General features: G+C 44.6%; 1 protein-coding gene across 3 annotated transcripts in view; it reads right to left on the reverse strand.

The window, feature by feature from the left end:
* Positions 1–17,403, reverse strand: part of PPP1R42 (protein phosphatase 1 regulatory subunit 42) — a 69,960-nt gene that overhangs the window by 24,326 nt on the left and 28,231 nt on the right. The window contains exons 6-8 of one of the 3 annotated variants that reach the window (XM_090040101.1): positions 16,664–16,781; positions 15,199–15,300; positions 7,133–7,295 (exon numbers count right to left, since the gene is read on the reverse strand). In XM_090040101.1, the coding sequence (XP_089896227.1) occupies positions 7,133–7,295; positions 15,199–15,300; positions 16,664–16,781 (383 nt within the window). Of the gene's footprint in view, positions 1–7,132; positions 7,299–15,171; positions 15,301–16,663; positions 16,782–17,403 lie in introns of all 3 variants that reach the window. The other 2 variants (XM_090040100.1, XM_090040099.1) reach the window with 2 other exon arrangements.

Below are 17,403 nucleotides of genomic sequence, written 5' to 3' on the forward strand. Positions count from 1 at the left end.
GTGGGCTAGGCAAACTGGTATAAAGTTGATAGACAATTGGCTCAACAGCTGCAAGGAAAGGGTAATTATAAATGGATCCATGTCAGAATGGTAGAAGTGTTTCAAGTAGAGTCCCACAGGGGTCTGCCCAGGGCTGTTCAATGTGTTTATTAATTATTTGGATGCTGGAATTGAGAGTTTCTTGGGCAAATCTGCAGATGACAAAACTGAGAAGGACTGCAAACACTTTAGAGGACAGGAGTGCAATTCAGAAGGATCCTGACAGACTTAAAAGCTAAGCTGGAGCTAACAGGATGAAGTTCAATGCTGATGAATGCAAAATGCTACACCTCAGGAAGAACAATAAAAATAATACAGCTACAAAATGGGTGACACCTGGCCACACAGAAGCACTCCAGAGAAGGATCTGGGAATCTTGGTAGATCATAGACATTATGTGGGTCTTCAGTGTGATATAGCTGCACAAAAGGCAAATGTGGTTTTGGGAGGCATCATCAGAAGCATTAGATGCAAGACACAGGAGGTGATAGTGCCCCTTTAGTCAGTACTGGCTAGGCCTCATGTAAGAGTAGTGTGTGTAGGTTTGGGCTCCACATTTTAAAAGGGACATGGAGGAGTTAGAGAGGATCCAGAGGCAGGCAACAAAAATGATAATGGGCTTGGAAGGCAAGTTATATGAGGAGAGGCTGAAGGAAACATTCAGTTTGCCATCAATGACTTGTGCATTATTCTGGAAAAACATTGAGTTTATGACAACATCAGAAGAAGTAGTCTGCAAAAAGGGTGCTTTAGAAGGGATATGATATCAGTTTTCAAATATCTAAAGGGCTGCCATAAAGAGGGAACTCACTTTTTCTGTTGTTTCAAAGAGTAGGATATGGACCAATGGCTTCAAGTTGCAGCAAAGTAGGTTTAGCTTGTATATCAGGAAGAACTTTTTAACTTTAAGCAACTGAGACAATGGAACAGACTGCCTAGGGAAGTGCAGAGGTGTTCAACACTAGGTTGGATAAGCACTAGTCAGGGACAATTTAGGAGTAACTATGTTCAAGCTATACTATGGATATTTCCTTTGTTTCTGGGCTTTGCTGGTTGCCACATGGGGCCACATTCTGGCCCTCTCCTGATGCTATGTGTGCCAGTGGGGGGAGGGGGGTAGAGTTTGCCTTTAAAAGTGCTGTGTGTTGGCTGTAGCCAAGGCTGGGAATTTTAACTGGGGTGTGCCAGTGCTCTTACTGAGACATAAACCTGCAGATTCCTGGTTAGAATCTTGTATTTCCATTCAGGGTCAGACCAATTGCAATATTTGGGGTCAGGAAGGAATTTTACCCTATGGTCAGCATGGGCAACTGGTGCCATCTGAGTCGGGGGGGGTACATGCCCCCCCAGTGACCAGACAGCAGCTGGGGGGGGGCAGGAGGAGGGAGGGTCCCCCCCACGGCCGATTGCACTCGCCTGAAAGCGGCCACAGAGCTCCCAGAAGCAGCTACACTTGGAAGCACTGCAGCTACTTTATGCAGCACTTCATTCCGGCCAGTGCTCACAGGGGGGGCACCAGCACTCCTGCCTGCCCCCCCTCCTGTCACCTGGGTGGGAAGAGTTGGCTGACAGGGGGTGCACCAGCACTCTCAGGGGGTGCACATGAAGTCCCATGCACTGCCTATGTGTCATCACGGATGGTCAGCTTGGTATGGACTGTGGCAGTTTTTGCCTTCCTCTGCAATGGGGGGCATGGCTCTCTTCCTTAGATCTCTCAAGGGTATTTTAACAACTTCTGCAGCAGCAGGATGCTGGCTACCACGGTCCCCCTGTTTTACCTGCAGTAAGTTAGGTTGTTGTATCTTGTAGTTATATCACTATTGGCTATGTAGTTTTGCTAAAATGTTAAACAGTGGATTTATATAGGATGGTTTGGATAGGGGTGATTCTGCCTCAGGCAGCAGGTTGGAGTAGATGATCTCTGAGGGTCCCTTCCAGCCCTATTTTTCTATTACTATATTTTTGGCAGCCCAGCTCAGCTAGAAAGAGAGAATGATGGGGATGGTACTTGGTTAGAAGCTGAAACTTTGGAAAGGAGAAGGATGCAGTCAGGCCCTATAAATGCTTATGGGTGCTTCATGATGATAATGGAGGCAAGGTCAGAGGGTCTTTTTTTTGTGTTTGTTTTTGATTAGGGTTATTTCAAATGTGTGTTGTGTTTGCTGGTGGGAGGGAGAGGAATTAGGTGTCTTTCTGGGGGGAGGCAAGTGATAGGCACTCTGTAGGGGATGGGAATGGATGGGTGGGAAATGGGAATGGATGGGTGGGATAAGATAGTAAGTGGGTGGGAAGTGGGAAAAGGCTTCTTGTAACCTGATGCAAGTGGTAGTTGGGAAGTATGGATGGGATTGGTCTTCAGGTTTGCTTGTGTAGGAGTTCAGAGAGGTATGTGGTAGTTGTGGGAGAGGAAGAATTGAAGATCTCCAGTTTTGTGATATTCTTTAGGGAATCCTCTCTGTGCATTGTTTGTTCATTTAAGATGGTTTGAGCCTTTTGTATAGGGTGAATATAAAACTAAATAAAAATTAAACTACAAAGGAGGGTGAAGGGAAAGGGAGGCCTGTAAAAACAAGCCATGCTGAGTGAAATTTCTGGAAAGCCTAAGCAAGACAGTGTTAAAGACACAGAGCCTCTAGCCTATCCAGCAACTGTATCTCATTCAAAAGGATTAGCTATCTTTAACATAATTAAATGACTTGTTTTCTTTTGATTATGTTTCCTAATATCCACAATTCTTCATGCATTTTTAAAGCTAACTAGCCCAATATGAAATTGTTTTTAATTTTATATTAACACAAGAGATGAATTCAGTTATTACTGCTGGTGACATATTTAAGTAATTAAATTATAATGAGTGTTTTTTCAGTTTTCAAGCTATGCACAATCCTCTCTGGATCTTATGTGTAGTTTTAAAAAGGTACTTAATGCCAGTTAAGTTGAGAATGGTCAAGTATCTCCTGGCCTGTATTAAGAAAGAGGAAATGTCCATCAGAAGAGTTTGTGAAAAACATAGACAGTATCATTAATGTTCACCAGGTTAGTTTGGTTTGAATTTCACTATTCAAATATTATATTCAGTAATATTACTCAGCATGGGCTATATATTGCCCACTTTAAACATGGGAATACTTATTTGTGATCCAAACTTTTAAATCTAATAGAATATTTGGATTTATGAACATGTCATCTGTCCCTCCCTCCCTTCTCAGTCTTTTGTATTCCAATCACTCTATTTGATACATTGCTCTGTGCTTGTCTTTTCACAGCATCTGATGAAGTGAATTTAGGCTCACAAAAGCTTATGCTATACATCTCTGATTTGTGTTATCTATAAGGTAAAAATCTGCCTTGAATTCTGCAGGTCACACCTCAACATAGTTAGCTCTAAGAAGCTATATCATTGTACTTCTTTTTTCTTGCTTATGTTCTCTTTACTAAACAATTTAGTTTAAGTTTAGTTGTCAGTTTATTCACATTACTTCTTGGTTTCAGTTAAATTACTTATATGAATAAGGTGACAAATAACATTTTCTTGCATACAGTTCACACTGGAATATAATACTCCCTTTGTAAAAATATTTTCCTAAGTTCTGGCTCCATAGAGCATGGACAGAGTCTAATCTTCAGCTGCACCATGATGGGCACTGTGAGCAGGTGTGTCAGCATCAGCATCAGGACCTCTAAAAAGCAGGCACGCAGCTGGAAATCCCAGTTGTACATTCACTTTAAGTTCCTATGTCAGGAAACAACACCTGGTAGTGGAGTGTTCCCAACTCCCCAGCTGCTGTTTCCATGTGCTTGGTGGTACAGCTAGGGAGCTGGGAGCTTTCTGCTGTCCAGCTGCACATACCCTTGGCTTTTGATACAGGGCTCCAGATGCTGGTAGGTAGCAGTGGTGCAACTGGGTTTTGAACAATGTTATACCCCATTCCCACTTTATGCACACAGTATTCTGTTATACTGACAGAGCCAAATACAGTTTCCATACACTGTCCTTTGGACACCCACCAAACATAGTTTTCCTTTTCAGTTATGTAGCTCTAAGTTAAAGCCCAGCCATGAATATGTGTGCTGTCTGAAGCACTTCAAGTACCTTTAAAGCTTAAAACATCCCACAGATGCTCCTGTAGATGCTCTCCTTTTACTGTCTGCCCCAACCTTGGGCTGGGGGGGAGCAATCTAACAGCCAGTGAGTGCTCTTCTGTATATTCAGTTGTCCTCAGGAACCTCCAGTAACCAAAGGCCAAGAGGTTTGCAGGGATTTCTGCTCTCTAGCCCCCTGGCTGGAGAGCATTAAAACTGCATGTCATCATGACCATTAGGAAGTACAGGCAGTCCTCGACTTACAATGTTTCAAGTTACAAAGTTTCACACTTACCATGTTTGTAAATTGACACCGTTTCAACTTTCTGACATCAGTTTCAACTTTACAACACTTGACCTCATGCGATGTCATGCCAGCGAACAAGTTCGCTGCATCACCCATCTCCCTGGAGAACATCTGTCCAAACTTCCTCGCACACCTTCTTTAAGAAAGCAGACGAGTCTCCAGAAAAACCTACAGCCAAGAATCCTGAGAAGACTCCAGCCAAGAACCCTTCAAAAAGTCCATCAGTCACCTCAAAGAAGCCCTTCCAAATCAATATGATTGCTATTTACAATAGAAATACATTAATGCAGCTATATTACTCATCTATAATTGATAGAGTACAAAATTCTGGGTTATTTTTGGTGAAAATAGGGTATTGGGCCTTAGTTCAGGAACCAATCCCCCATTTATAACGTTGTTTCCTGTGGGAAAATTGGTTCCAAGTTGTATTGTTTTGACTTAAAATACGGTTTTCAGGAACCATTTGTGTCATAAGTCCGAGGATTGCCTGTATCCAGGGGTGAGGGGCACACATATGCATGGAGCTGAAGTATGCTGGATTTCAAGTGCTTCAAATGGGTGCCCATACCCCAAATGGTTCATGCACAGAGACCCCTGAAAAGAACCCTTCTTATTTGGACGTTGTTTTCTCTCTCATGGAACTAATATTACCTCTTTAATAGAGTTTAGAGGACAACTAGCAATGTGGTATTACGAAGATAACATTAACCTTGTTGCTGAACTGAAGAGTAGTGTTTTTATAATAAGCTTGGATAACATCCTAGACTCCTGTTTACTCATAGCAGGGATTTCTTTAGAGAAAAATCTGCACAGACCTTGGTAAAAGTGCAAGTTGCTAACCACTGCAGAATACACAACTGAGATCTTCTGTTCAATAGAAATTCCATCTTTTTATTTTGACTAATGACTAATGACAGAAAATGTATATCGCAGGCTCTGTTCATTTTAGTCAGGGGTTGGCTTAAAAGAGATTGGCCACAGGACAAAAGAATCCAGATTTTGTGGATAATCTCATTTTACAATAGACTTTGAAAGAATAAGAATGTGAGAGGCAAGGATTTCTAAAGGTGATATCCTTAATTGGACCAATGGTGTAGTTCGGATAGAATTATACAAACTTTTAAATGCAAGATATTCTTCATCAAAATGTCTTGCATTCAAAAACTCCTCTAACTCTATCCCAACTACACAGTTGGTCCAATGGAAGAGATCACCCTAAGAAATCCTTGCCTTTCACATAATCTCTAGAACATCAAGGCTATCACACCAGTCTTACACTATTAAGTAAGCATGCATATTTATATGCAAGTGGCTAATAGGTAACAGTCACAGCAGATGGCAACACACAACTTAATCTTCAGATAGCACTGTTTTGTAACACAAACTGTGTTATTCATGGATTTATTCCTTCTAAACTTCTCTATTGCTATGTTTTTTCACTGGAAAAAATAAAATAATTTAAGAATGGGTTAATAATTTCATTTTTCTCCCACACTAGAACATACATATCACTGTATACAAATAATGGACCAAAATTAAGACACAGTTGAAAACGACTGCAGGTCCTGTATAATATCCTTTTAATGACTTAATTAAAAAATGAAAGCCTGTTATTTTAATGGGATTCTCACCAATGGAAAAATAACTGGTGATGAAATGGGAAGTGGCAAACGGAAGTGGCCAACACCTGTTGCTAAATCAAAATTTGCCATGTGATATAAGTTTTATTAATTTTGAATTTGGAACTGGAGCTGTACATTTAGCAAATATGTTATCAAACAATACTGATGCTGCTTACATTTTTCAACAACAATACTGCATAAATAAAGAACTGTTTGTTGGCAGATAGGGGTTTGAAGTTTTTAAATGTTTGCATAGTAACTCAAAGTCAACAAGTCATGGTAATGGATGCTAAATACATCTTTGTGTAATTAAATAAATATAAAATTAAAGTTGGAATACAAACTATGGAACAAAGCCTGCAAATACATACTCATGTGAACAGAATTTATTCCCACAAGCAGTCCACTAAATTCAGTAGGACTGTTCCTGTGAATAGGAAATAAATGTGAATAAAGATTTCCAGGACTGGACTCTGAGTTTGAGTCAAACTTATTTTAGTATTAAAAAAAAATCTATAAAGGAAATAGGTAAGATTATATCAACGGTCGTAATTGGTGCTTTTGACATCATTATCCTATGCAAACTTATTGTACTGGAACACATGATTAGGAGTAGCTTAGAATAATTTTGCTTTTTCTCCACCTCCATATTTATTTTGTATCAATATGAATTAATTAATGTTAAATATTAATTAAATGTGAATAATTACAACATTAATTCACTGCTATCTATTTTTATAGACAACAGCAACAATGCTTCAAAAGGTTAAACTCTTTACTGTAATACTTTTGTTGAGGTAATATTGTACAAATACAACATGAATGATATTAATGACATTTTTCTTACTGTGATTCAGTTCCACTTACACTTTTCTCAATGGGTTTTGTAGTATGCAACTTAAACAGATCAGCATGTCTTTCAAACAGAAAAGATCAAATGACATTGCTCAATATAAAAGCATTCAAACTGATTCAGGGCTAACTTCCACCTTCCAACACACAGGTAGATCCACTTACCTCAGTGAGAGCTGTACAAGTGTACACAATAGAATTTGGATCCAATATATTCAAGGGAACATACCTGATTTTTTCATTAATACTACTTTCTTCCTCAGGTCTCTGTGGAGGTTCTTTTCTATTATTTGCAGACCTATGTAGCTCAGACAAAATTAAAAGATCTGATTTTCCTTTCGCAGAAGAATTATGATGCACAGGAACAATGGGATGACCTGTTTCAAAAAAGTCTGCTGCAGGATTTAAAAAAATGAAAAATGAATTCAACTTTCAAATCCAAAGTATGATAACATTTTGCTATTTACTGTACATTTTTCAAAATTCAAAACCATTTCGAAATGCTTTTTAAAATTCAATTATGTTTTAAAGGCAAAGTGCAACAAGCCTGGTAAAGTATTAAGGATAGAAAATAGGATCTATCTATACATATATATGTGCTAGGGGTGCACTGATAGAGATTTCTGGGGCTGATACTGATAGCCGATATTTAAGAAGGTATATCGGCCGATACTGATCTGATTTCCAATACAGCTATCTCCAGCTGATAAGTCAGGTGTGGTGGAAGGGGAGGTACAGAGGGGAAGGTGGTGAAGGAGGCAGATCAACACCCCCTGCGGTGAGGGAGGGGGCAGGGGCAGGCAGGTCTCTTCTTGGCGGGGGCTGGGCTCAGAGCAGGTGCTAGCGGCGCAGGGAGGACGTTGCATCCACCCAAAATCTTGCTGCGTCTCCACTCCCAGCCACCTAGTGCAGCCCCTGGTCTTCCCGGCATGTAGGTGGAGGCAGGGCATTGAGCCAGGACTGCGCCAGGCGGCTGGAGGCACCGGGATTGGAGTGGTGGCGAAATCTGGGGTGAATGCAACATCCTTCCAGTGCTGCCAGCGGCCACTCTGAGCCCAGCCCCCGCCAAGAAGAGCCCTGCGCGGCCCCAGCTACATCCTGCCCTGTCCCACCCCACACAGATCCAGGGGGTACATGCCCCCCCCATATCCTCCCAGGTTGCAAGAAGGCAGCAGGAGCTGCCTTCCCCTCCATGAGCTGCGGCTCCGGCCCCTCCCTTACCTGGGCAGCACCTGCCCCTGCCCCTGCCCCTGCCTCTTGGGGGGAATTGATTTGTTCCCCCACACCCCTTCCATCCCCTCTCCCTTTCCACCACACTGGATTTACCAGCTGAAGGCAGCTCCCCACACTGTTGGCTGTGCTCCTCTCTGCCCAAGTGAAGGGCTGCGGCTGCACACAGCACGGGCATTTATTACTTAAATTATCGGCCTCATCGGGCCAATATCTAATACAGCCAGTTTTCTTTATATTGGTACCGAACTGATATTGGACTGATGTATCAGTGCACCTCTAATATGTGCACAATTTTTCATGCAGAAATACTGGAAGCAACATTAAAGGAAAAATTTATGAAAAAGTCAGAAGAACATTTTTTTTAGAAATGCTTTGTAAGTTATTAATTGATTCAAGGTAACAAAAGTATCATTAAAATATAAGCAATGAAAACAATTATTAATTATTTATCTTCTAACATTTGTGATTATAATGAGGAAAATGAATATATTAGTTTTCCTATAAAAACAGTTACATTCTCTGGATCAAAATAAAAATAAAGTTTTTGAAGGCTTGTTACTTTGCCCTATACTGCAGTGCAGTCTGTATTTTAAGTCAAACACAGCAGCTGTTTAGAAGAATACAGTAACATCACAGGACAGGTCAGGACAAGCTATAAAGCAGAGTAACTTTATTCAATTTAAAGAGCAAAAAATATTTACCATATTTACTTAAATCTAAGATGACCCTGAATTTAACATGATCCTCCCAGTAATTACACTTTATCCATGAAAAATTTGTAAATTTGTTATAATTTTCCATGTATACAATCTAATTGGAGGGTTGCCTTTAATTCATCCCTGCAGGGCAGGCAGACAGTGGGGAGATGAAGCGGCTTGCCTTGGGCTTGTGTGTCCTCCTGCCACCTCTGCCCTGCCACAGCGTTAGGTCCCCCCCTTTTCCCCAGTCCCTGCTCCCCGCTTCTGCCTCCTATTCCACCCCCCCAGCCTCTGCTCCACACTGGCAGGCTCTACCTCCATTCTAGGGCACTGAGCACAGCCCCAGCCCAGTCCCCATAGCAGCTTTAGGGGCTGGCTGAGCCCATACTCAGTGCCCCAGCCTGCAGTGTGCAAAGAGCCAAGATTCAAAAGTACGGAGGAAGGAGAGAGGCAGGTAGGGGAGCAGACACTATGCAGGGGGAGATGGCAGAGTGCAGAGACAGGGGATGGGGGGTTACAGATAGCAACTGGAACTACAGCTGTGACTATGGCCCTGGGTCCAGGTAGGGGCTGGAGCCTAAGCCACAGCAACTGCCTGCTTTCCACCCCCTTATGCAATTCTAAAACAAGGGGCTTTTCCACCCTCCCCCTGCCATGTTAAATGGGAGAAAAAAACTTGCATCTTAGAATCTAATAAATATGGTATAGTAGGCAGAATGTAACTACCTAATCAGGAATTTGTTGAGGATGCCAAGATAAATATTTCTGGTCTTGTGAAAAGTACCTTGGTGTTTTTAATTATCACAAAGTAGCTATCTGGCACTTAGATTGTAATGCCTTATTCAAGAGACAACACCTTCAGCTGAACAGTGCCTTTGCATAAATAGTTATTCAGAACAGTACAATTTACTGAATCATCATAATCCAAGTGATACCTTCGAATATGGATCAGGCTTATTATGCTTCTGGCTTGATGCTGAGTGGCTGAGAGCCACTCAGCGCACATCCATCTTAATGTGATCTATCTGAGCAAATACCCAGGTTTTTGCTTTGCTCTGCTGGTGAGAGCAGGGGGAAGGGCAATTGTAGGCAGGGAGCTGCAGGCAGGTAAGTGTGCCTGCATTCGCCCTGGGAACTGCAGATAGATAAGTCTGGGTGTGGGGGCTGTGGCTACGGTGGGGGGGGACACAGTGGGGTTGCCTGCTCCCTCCAGTGGGGGAAGGGGGTTGGGGGGCCTTTTGAGGGCTGTGGCTGGGCTGGCAGCACAGGGGCTGGTCCCTGTGCTTGCAGGGGTGGAGTGGCCAAGAGACACTGTAGGGGGGAGGGGGGGTGGGCTGTGGTCAGGCCTCCTGGTATGGCACAGTGCAGCAGCCTCAGCCAAGGGCGGGGGGTGCCACAAGTCTCTCCTCCTCTTTCCTTCAGCCCACGCCAGGTCCAGACTCACTCTGAGTCACCATGCTCTGGCCTGGTCAGGATGGGGGCAGCTGGGGTCCCTCCAGCAAGGCTGTGGGGAGCAGGGGGCTGTGGGCTGGGAGTGAGGGGCAATGGCAGGGTTGCCTCCCCTGGGGCACCTCTGGATGAGCCACCCAGGCTCTGGCCATCCCACCACCCACCCTGGGGTCCCATTCACCCTAGCCCCTCCCTCACTGTGAAGGTCTTGATCTGCAACACCCACCCCTACCTGCTGGGCAGTGTGTGTGTGCACACAAGTTAGGCCCCCACAAATAATATTTTCTCCCTCCACCTATGGTTTTAGGGAACTTTTGCCCCCTAAGGTTAATTTTTTGCATGCTGGACTGGACTGATTCAGCCCAGCTCTGCCCCTTGGGTTGTCAGTGGCGAGAAGGAGGAGGTGAAGGGAGGGAGCAGCTTGAGCTACAGGAAGGGGTGTGCTGTCTGGCTGGAGCTGGATGGGTGGACCCCAGCTGGGGTACTGGAGGGGAGTCAGGCCAGGCCCACAAAGTGAAGGGGCTCTGGTTTCACCCCAACCTCCCTCCAGTTCAGGTTGGGCAAAGCAGAGGGGGGGAAGCAAGCAGGGGAGGGGGTCTGTTACAACCCCACCCCTCTCCACCTCCAACCAGGCAGCAAACTGCAGCTGGCAGCTTGGAGCTGTTTCTTCCCTTCACCTTCTCCTCCCTCTGCTGACAGCCCTGGATCTGGGAGGGAGGGAGGAGCTGGGGAGAAGGATGGTGCAGGCAGGCTCCATCCTGCTGTCCAGGAGGTCCAGTGCAGGAAGGCTCGATCTCCCTGACCCAACAGGTAAATGTCTGTTTGCTTGGGATGGGAGGGGGGGAAGGGGAAGGGCACTCAAACTCATGGCACTTTATGTAAAGCACCATAAGTTAGAGCGGGGGTTTGTCTGAGCCCTGTGAGACAGAATTAATTTGTATGTACACTGATTTGCATACCTGTCTGGTTGAGAGAGGTTGAGAGATCTGGATCTCTTCAGCCTATACAAAAGACGGGTGGGGGTGACCTTGTGGACGCCTATAAGTTTATCAGGGGAGGACAGCAGGGAACTGGGGATACGCTGTTTACCAGAGTGCCCCAGGGAGTAACTAGGAATAATGGGTGCAAACTAGTGGAGAGTAGATTTAGGTTAGACATTAGGAAGAAATTTTTTACAATAAGGGTGGCCAGAGTCTGCAATGGGCTTCCAAGAGAGCTGGTGCTGTCACCTAACTTGGAGGTCTTCAACAGGAGGCTTGACAATCACCTGGCTGGGGTCGTCTGACCTCGGTCCTCTTTCGTGCCAGCGGCAGAGGATAGGACACGATGATCCATTGGGTCCCTTCTGACTCTATAATCTATGAATCTATGCCATTGTATTTAACAAACATTTTTAGGTAAGAAATCGGCCTAAAAAAATTGTCATGAACATTTAGAGATTTGCAAAGCTCTGATTTGCAAAGAGATTTGCAAAGAGATTTGTATTTGATTCAGATTTGGGGGACAGTGATTCAATTAGCTGATTTGGATCACTGTCCCAATTTGATTCAGCCGAATCCGAATCTTCAGTTCTGATGCCGTTTCAGAGAATCAGCCATTTGGCCATAGACACAGCTTTAAAAGTTTTTTCCACATACCTTGAGGTACCAGGTGTGGCTCGTGAATGCCGAGATGCTGGGGCAGATGGAACATCCCACAGGAGCATGGGGGAATCCCCTGCCTCACCTCCCTCAGCTCAGTGATTGGCCACGGGGGACCCCAGATGCCCCCCGCCCCCAGACCCAGGAGGCACCAGTTGCCAAGCCAGCGGGAAGGGGGGGTCCCCCGTGCTCTCTGCAGCGGGCCCGGAAGTGGACTGGAAGAGCCTGTGGCCCACTTCTGGGTCCACCACTGAGTATGCTGAGGACCCCCCACACTCCCATGGGATGCTCCATCCTCCCCACCATCTCAGCGTTCACAAACTGCCTGGTACCTTGAAGTATGTAGAAAAAACGTTTAAAACTGTGTCTATGGACGAATCATCAAACCTCTGAATCCATTTGGAGGTTCCAATTCGATTCGGAGAGACTAAATGGTCCCCTGATTCATAATTTCATAATTTCGTGGTTTCTAGGGTCACAAGGGACCTGAGCAGATCATCAAGTCCGACCCCCTGCGATGGCAGGAAAGAATACTGGGGTCAAACGACCCCAACAAGATGTGCATCTAACGTCCTCTTAAAAACCCCCAGGGTAGGAGCCTGCACCACTTCTCTTGGAAGTTAGTTCCAGACCCTAGCCACCCTGACCATGAAGTAGCGCCTCCTGATATCTAACCTAAACCTACCCTCTGCCAGCTTGTGACCATTATTCCTGGTCACTCCTGGCGGTGCTCGGGGGAACAGTGACTCCCCCAATGCCTGCTGATCCCCCCTGACTAGTTTATAATAGGCCACAAGATCCCCCCTCAGCCTTCTCTTTTGGAGGCTGAACAGGTTCAGGTCCCGCAGCCTCGCCTCATAGGGCCTGCCCTGTTGTCCCCTGATCATACGAGTGGCCCTCCTCTGGACCCTCTCCATGCTGTCGACATCCCTCTTGAAGTGGGGCACCCAGAACTGGACGCAGTACTCCAGCTGCAGCCTGACCAGTGCCGCATAGAGGGGGAGGATCACCTCTTTGGACCTGCTCGAGATGCATCTGTGGATGCATGACAAGGTGCGGCTGACCTTCCTAACTGCCTCCCCACACTGCCGGCCCATGTTCATCTTGGAGTCAATGATGACTCCAAGATCCTTTTCCGCCTCCGTGCTGACAAGAGGGGAGTTCTCTAACCTGTAGGTATGGTGCCGGTTGTTCCTCCCGAGGTGCATCATCTTGCACTTGTCTGTGTTGAAACCCATCCTATTCTCATCCACCCACCCTTGTAACCTGTCTAGGTCTGATTGTAGGCTGTTGCATCCTTCCAGTGTGCCCACGTCCCCCCACATCTTAGTGTCATCAGCAAATTTGAACAGGGTGCTTTTTACCCCCTCATCCAAATCGCTGATGAAGATGTTGAACAGTGCGGGCCCGAGGACTGAGCCCTGCGGAACCCCACTGCCCGCGTCCTTCCAGGTTGAGAAGGACCCATCCACTACCACCCTCTGGGTGCGGCCCTCCAGCCAGTTGGTGACCCATTTGACTGTGTGGGTGTCTACACCACAGCCCCCCAGTTTCTTAATGAGAACAGGGTAAGAGACAGTGTCAAAAGCCTTCCGGAAGTCCAGGAAGACTATATCCACTGCTACCCCTGCATCTAATGATCTGGTGATCTGATTGTAAAAAGCCACCAGGTTGGTCTGACAGGACCTGCCACTGATGAACCCTTGTTGGTTGCCCCTAAGCATGCAGTCTCCTGCTGGCCCCTCCTGGATGTGTGCCAGCATAATTTTCTCGAACAGCTTGCCTAGGATCGAGGTAAGACTAACCGGCCTATAGTTTCCCGGGTCCTCCTTCCTCCCTTTTTTGAAGATGGGAACCACGTTGGCCCTCTTCCAGTCCTCCGGTACCTCACCAGAGCACCACGAGTGCTCGTAAAGCCGTGATTCGGACTCAAACATTCAGCCACCGGTTGAGGCCAAATCTCTGCTGAATCAAATCAGCCACCAAAGCTTTGCAAAGCCCCTAATTTCCATACGCAGATTCAAGTTATATTAGAGTTCTTGTAAAGAGGCAAGCTAGAACTAAATCTAAAGATCTAAAAGCCTCCTCCAATACTGAACTTGAGGACTTGAACGTTCTCTCTTGAACCAATCTTCTATTTGAAGTTTTCTAATCTTTTATACAACTAAGGATTTTATTAGTTCTATAACATTGTAAGTGATAGAGGTGCAACGATACATCAGTCCATATCATATTGGCACCAATAAAAGGAAAATTGGCATTATCAGCAATCGGGTTTTTTGGGATGATCTGGCCAGTAATGTTGCTGATAAATGCTGTGTGCATGTGCATAGCCACAGCATGCATATGGCCAGCCTGGTAGCTTGGAGAGGAGCCTCCGTCTGGTAACTCTGGTGGCTGGGGGGGGGAGAAGCAGGGAGAGAGGTGTGGGGGGTGTAGGTCAAGGACCCCGCTGTGAGGGAGGGAGTGGGGCTAGAGCAGGGGCAGGTGCTGCCCAGCTGGGGTAAGGCATGGTGCAGGAAAGAGCCGTGAGTGGCTCATCTGGGGAGCGCAGGGAGGGAGGGGGTGGCTCCTGCCACTGCACGCACCCCTGGGGGAAGACATGGGAGGAGCATGTGCCCCCAGGATCTGTGCATGGGGTGAGGACGGGCTGCCACTGTGGGCTGGGGGTGGTGCCAGGCTCTTCCCAGCAGGGAGGGTGGGTCAGGACTGCACTCGGGGCATATGGGGGCCAGCCCCCTCTCCCAGCACCATCACTACCCGGCCCAAGTGCAGCCCCACCACAACCCTCCACCAGGAAGAGCCCAGTGTCATCCCTGGCACCAGCTTACCCTTGCTCTGTGCACAGATCTGGGGGCACATGCCCCCCATCCCCCACGCCTCCCCCAGGGGTGCATACAATGGCAGGAGTTGCCCCCCCACTCCTCCGGGGTCCCCAAGATGAACTACAGCTCAGTCCTGTGCCCTGCCCTACCCCAGCAGGGCAATCCCAGCCCCAGCCCCACTCCCACCTGCCCTTACCACGAGGGCCTTGATCTGCCCCCACTCCACACTCCTTCCCTCCCTCTACTCCTTCCCCCTCAATAGACTTACCAGCTGGACCCTGCTCTCCAAGCTGCCAGGCTGCATACCAGCAATCAGATTAGTATTGGTCAATATGGCTCACTGGCCACTTGTATCAGTCCAAAAAATCTTTATCGGTACACTCCTAGTAAGCGATCATGAAATAAACTGATTAGCCTGCTTACAGAAATGTGGATAAGCTGTATGCTCACATGTCATTCTCTCCTTGCTTTTTTTCCTGGCAGCTTTGGATGCTTTCCAGTTCATTAGAAATTGTCTTTCCATGTCTTTTATTTCTTTCCCATCAAGAGATTCTGACAAAGAAAAGGGAATATTCCTTTTTGTAACAAAATAAGCCAACTAAAAGGTTAAACCATTATAATTATACACACACACACTTCTTACATATACTAATTATACATTGACTTTCAACAGTAATTGTTTTCATTTTGGTTGAGTTTGTTAGGAAAAAAGGTCAAGTGATATATTATATCTTGAAATTTTTTTAAATGAGTTGCATGCACAAGGCACTTTTCATATGCATGGGAAAAGACTATCAATTATTTGCAGTTTGCAAGAAGAATGTTTGACATCCAATTAAGACGTGATACTGATTGTAGGAAGTTTTAAAAAGAGAACACATGTTTATACAGAATACACTCACACACACACACTCTTGTATGGGTACAAAATGTTTAAAATAGGGTCTAAAATCTGTCTACTTTACCCATCCAGTAGTCCCATTAACCTTATTGTGCAAAGAAAGAGAGCAGAATTTTGCTTTTTATCATTAACTTTACTCTGTCATGCAATAGGCCAACATTTGTTCTAGCATGCCTGGGTTCCATCCATGTTTCCTAGTCAAACCAAATTAAATACCTCATTTGGCTACAGCTGAGTTTAAGCCATTCATAAGAACTGTTTTGAAACTCAGTTATTTTTCTGGTGTACATAGGTTCTTTGTTTCTCTGTTAATTTCCATCTAAAATTCAGTACTCTGAGCTAGAGAACAACTAGTACTTCTAATTCTGGGGAAAGGGACCATCTCTCTCTGTCTACAGAAGCATTTTTTTTGTTTCATTTGCAGAACACATTCTTTTGTGGACAGGAGATTAATCAAGCCGATTTCTCCAATGCAAAGATCACCTTCAGTAATTACAAACATGAACTGTGTTCATGTAAAGTTAGGGCTGGCAGTGCATATCAGTAACCTGCAGGCAAAACAAGGAACTTTTATTTGTCCCCAAAACAAGCATTACTTAAAAGGAATACCAAATATTCAAGTATTAAAATCCATGTTTCAGGTTCCCAAACAGCCCTGACCCTACCCTACAGTAATTCTAGAGGGGGAAAAGTGAAAGACAAATCCATTTGAAAATCATTTTCACCCAACTGGGACACAAACACAAAAAATGTTAATGATTATTGTGGGGTTATCTCACAGTTTCACCAGCTTTTATGTTACAAAATGTACAGGTTTCACAGTAATTGAAAACAATCAATCCATTATAAGCAATAGGGTTTTTATAAATGATTATTCTGTTTGAATCTTTAAAAGCTAATCATTTGGCATTAATGTTGATACTATTACTTCTGCTGAGAGAAGTTCCACTGTAATTCAAGGATAGCTAATGTGCCATTTTAAAGTCAGAACTGCTCTACAATCTTTATTTTTACCTAGAGTTTGCGACTGCACTATAATCCTGTCCCTGTATTTTGGTTTGTGGCAAACAGGATTCCCCTTAAGATCCAGTAGACATAGCTTGGTCCATTTATTCAATACAAATTCCAAATCCTGCAATTAAAGAAAACAACAACAATTATTTCTTTGTCTGGAGACTAGAGGTAACAGAATTCAATAACAGTAGTACATGTTGTTCAGTTAGGGCCAAGCCTGCAAAGAATCCTTTATAGGACTTCTTGTATAGTACTTGTAAAATGAAATGTAAGTGTTACAGAACTGGGACTTACAGCACTGTTTGAAAGCATCACAACATTTTTACAAAAAATAAATTTAAGATAATGAGAAAAAAGGTTCTCCTTTCAGCATTTAACAATGCCACTTGTAGACAATTACCACTGTCATCATACTTCCAATGGTCTGACACTGGCAAAAAAAAAAAGAAAAACCAGAAAAATGTCTTTAGTAAGTAATAAATGCATTTGTCCTACACTGAACTGACATAGGTGAAAAGGAACCATAAAAAATCCTTGAAAATATAACTTAACTTTTGTAGGCTTTAAAAATTTATGGGAGAGTGGAAATTTTAAACAAAAATTGATTAAAAATAGACTTATTTTGGCAAACCATACTGAACAGTATAATTATTTATTTTAGAAGACAGACTAACTCCCTCGCATATCTGTGGGTGGCCAGTTATATTCTTGGCCAAAATACTGAAACTTTTTTAAATACA

This window comes from Crocodylus siamensis, chromosome 3 (assembly GCF_052110815.1).
Source record: "Crocodylus siamensis isolate JL-2025a chromosome 3, ASM5211081v1, whole genome shotgun sequence".
NCBI lineage: Eukaryota > Metazoa > Chordata > Crocodylia > Crocodylidae > Crocodylus > Crocodylus siamensis.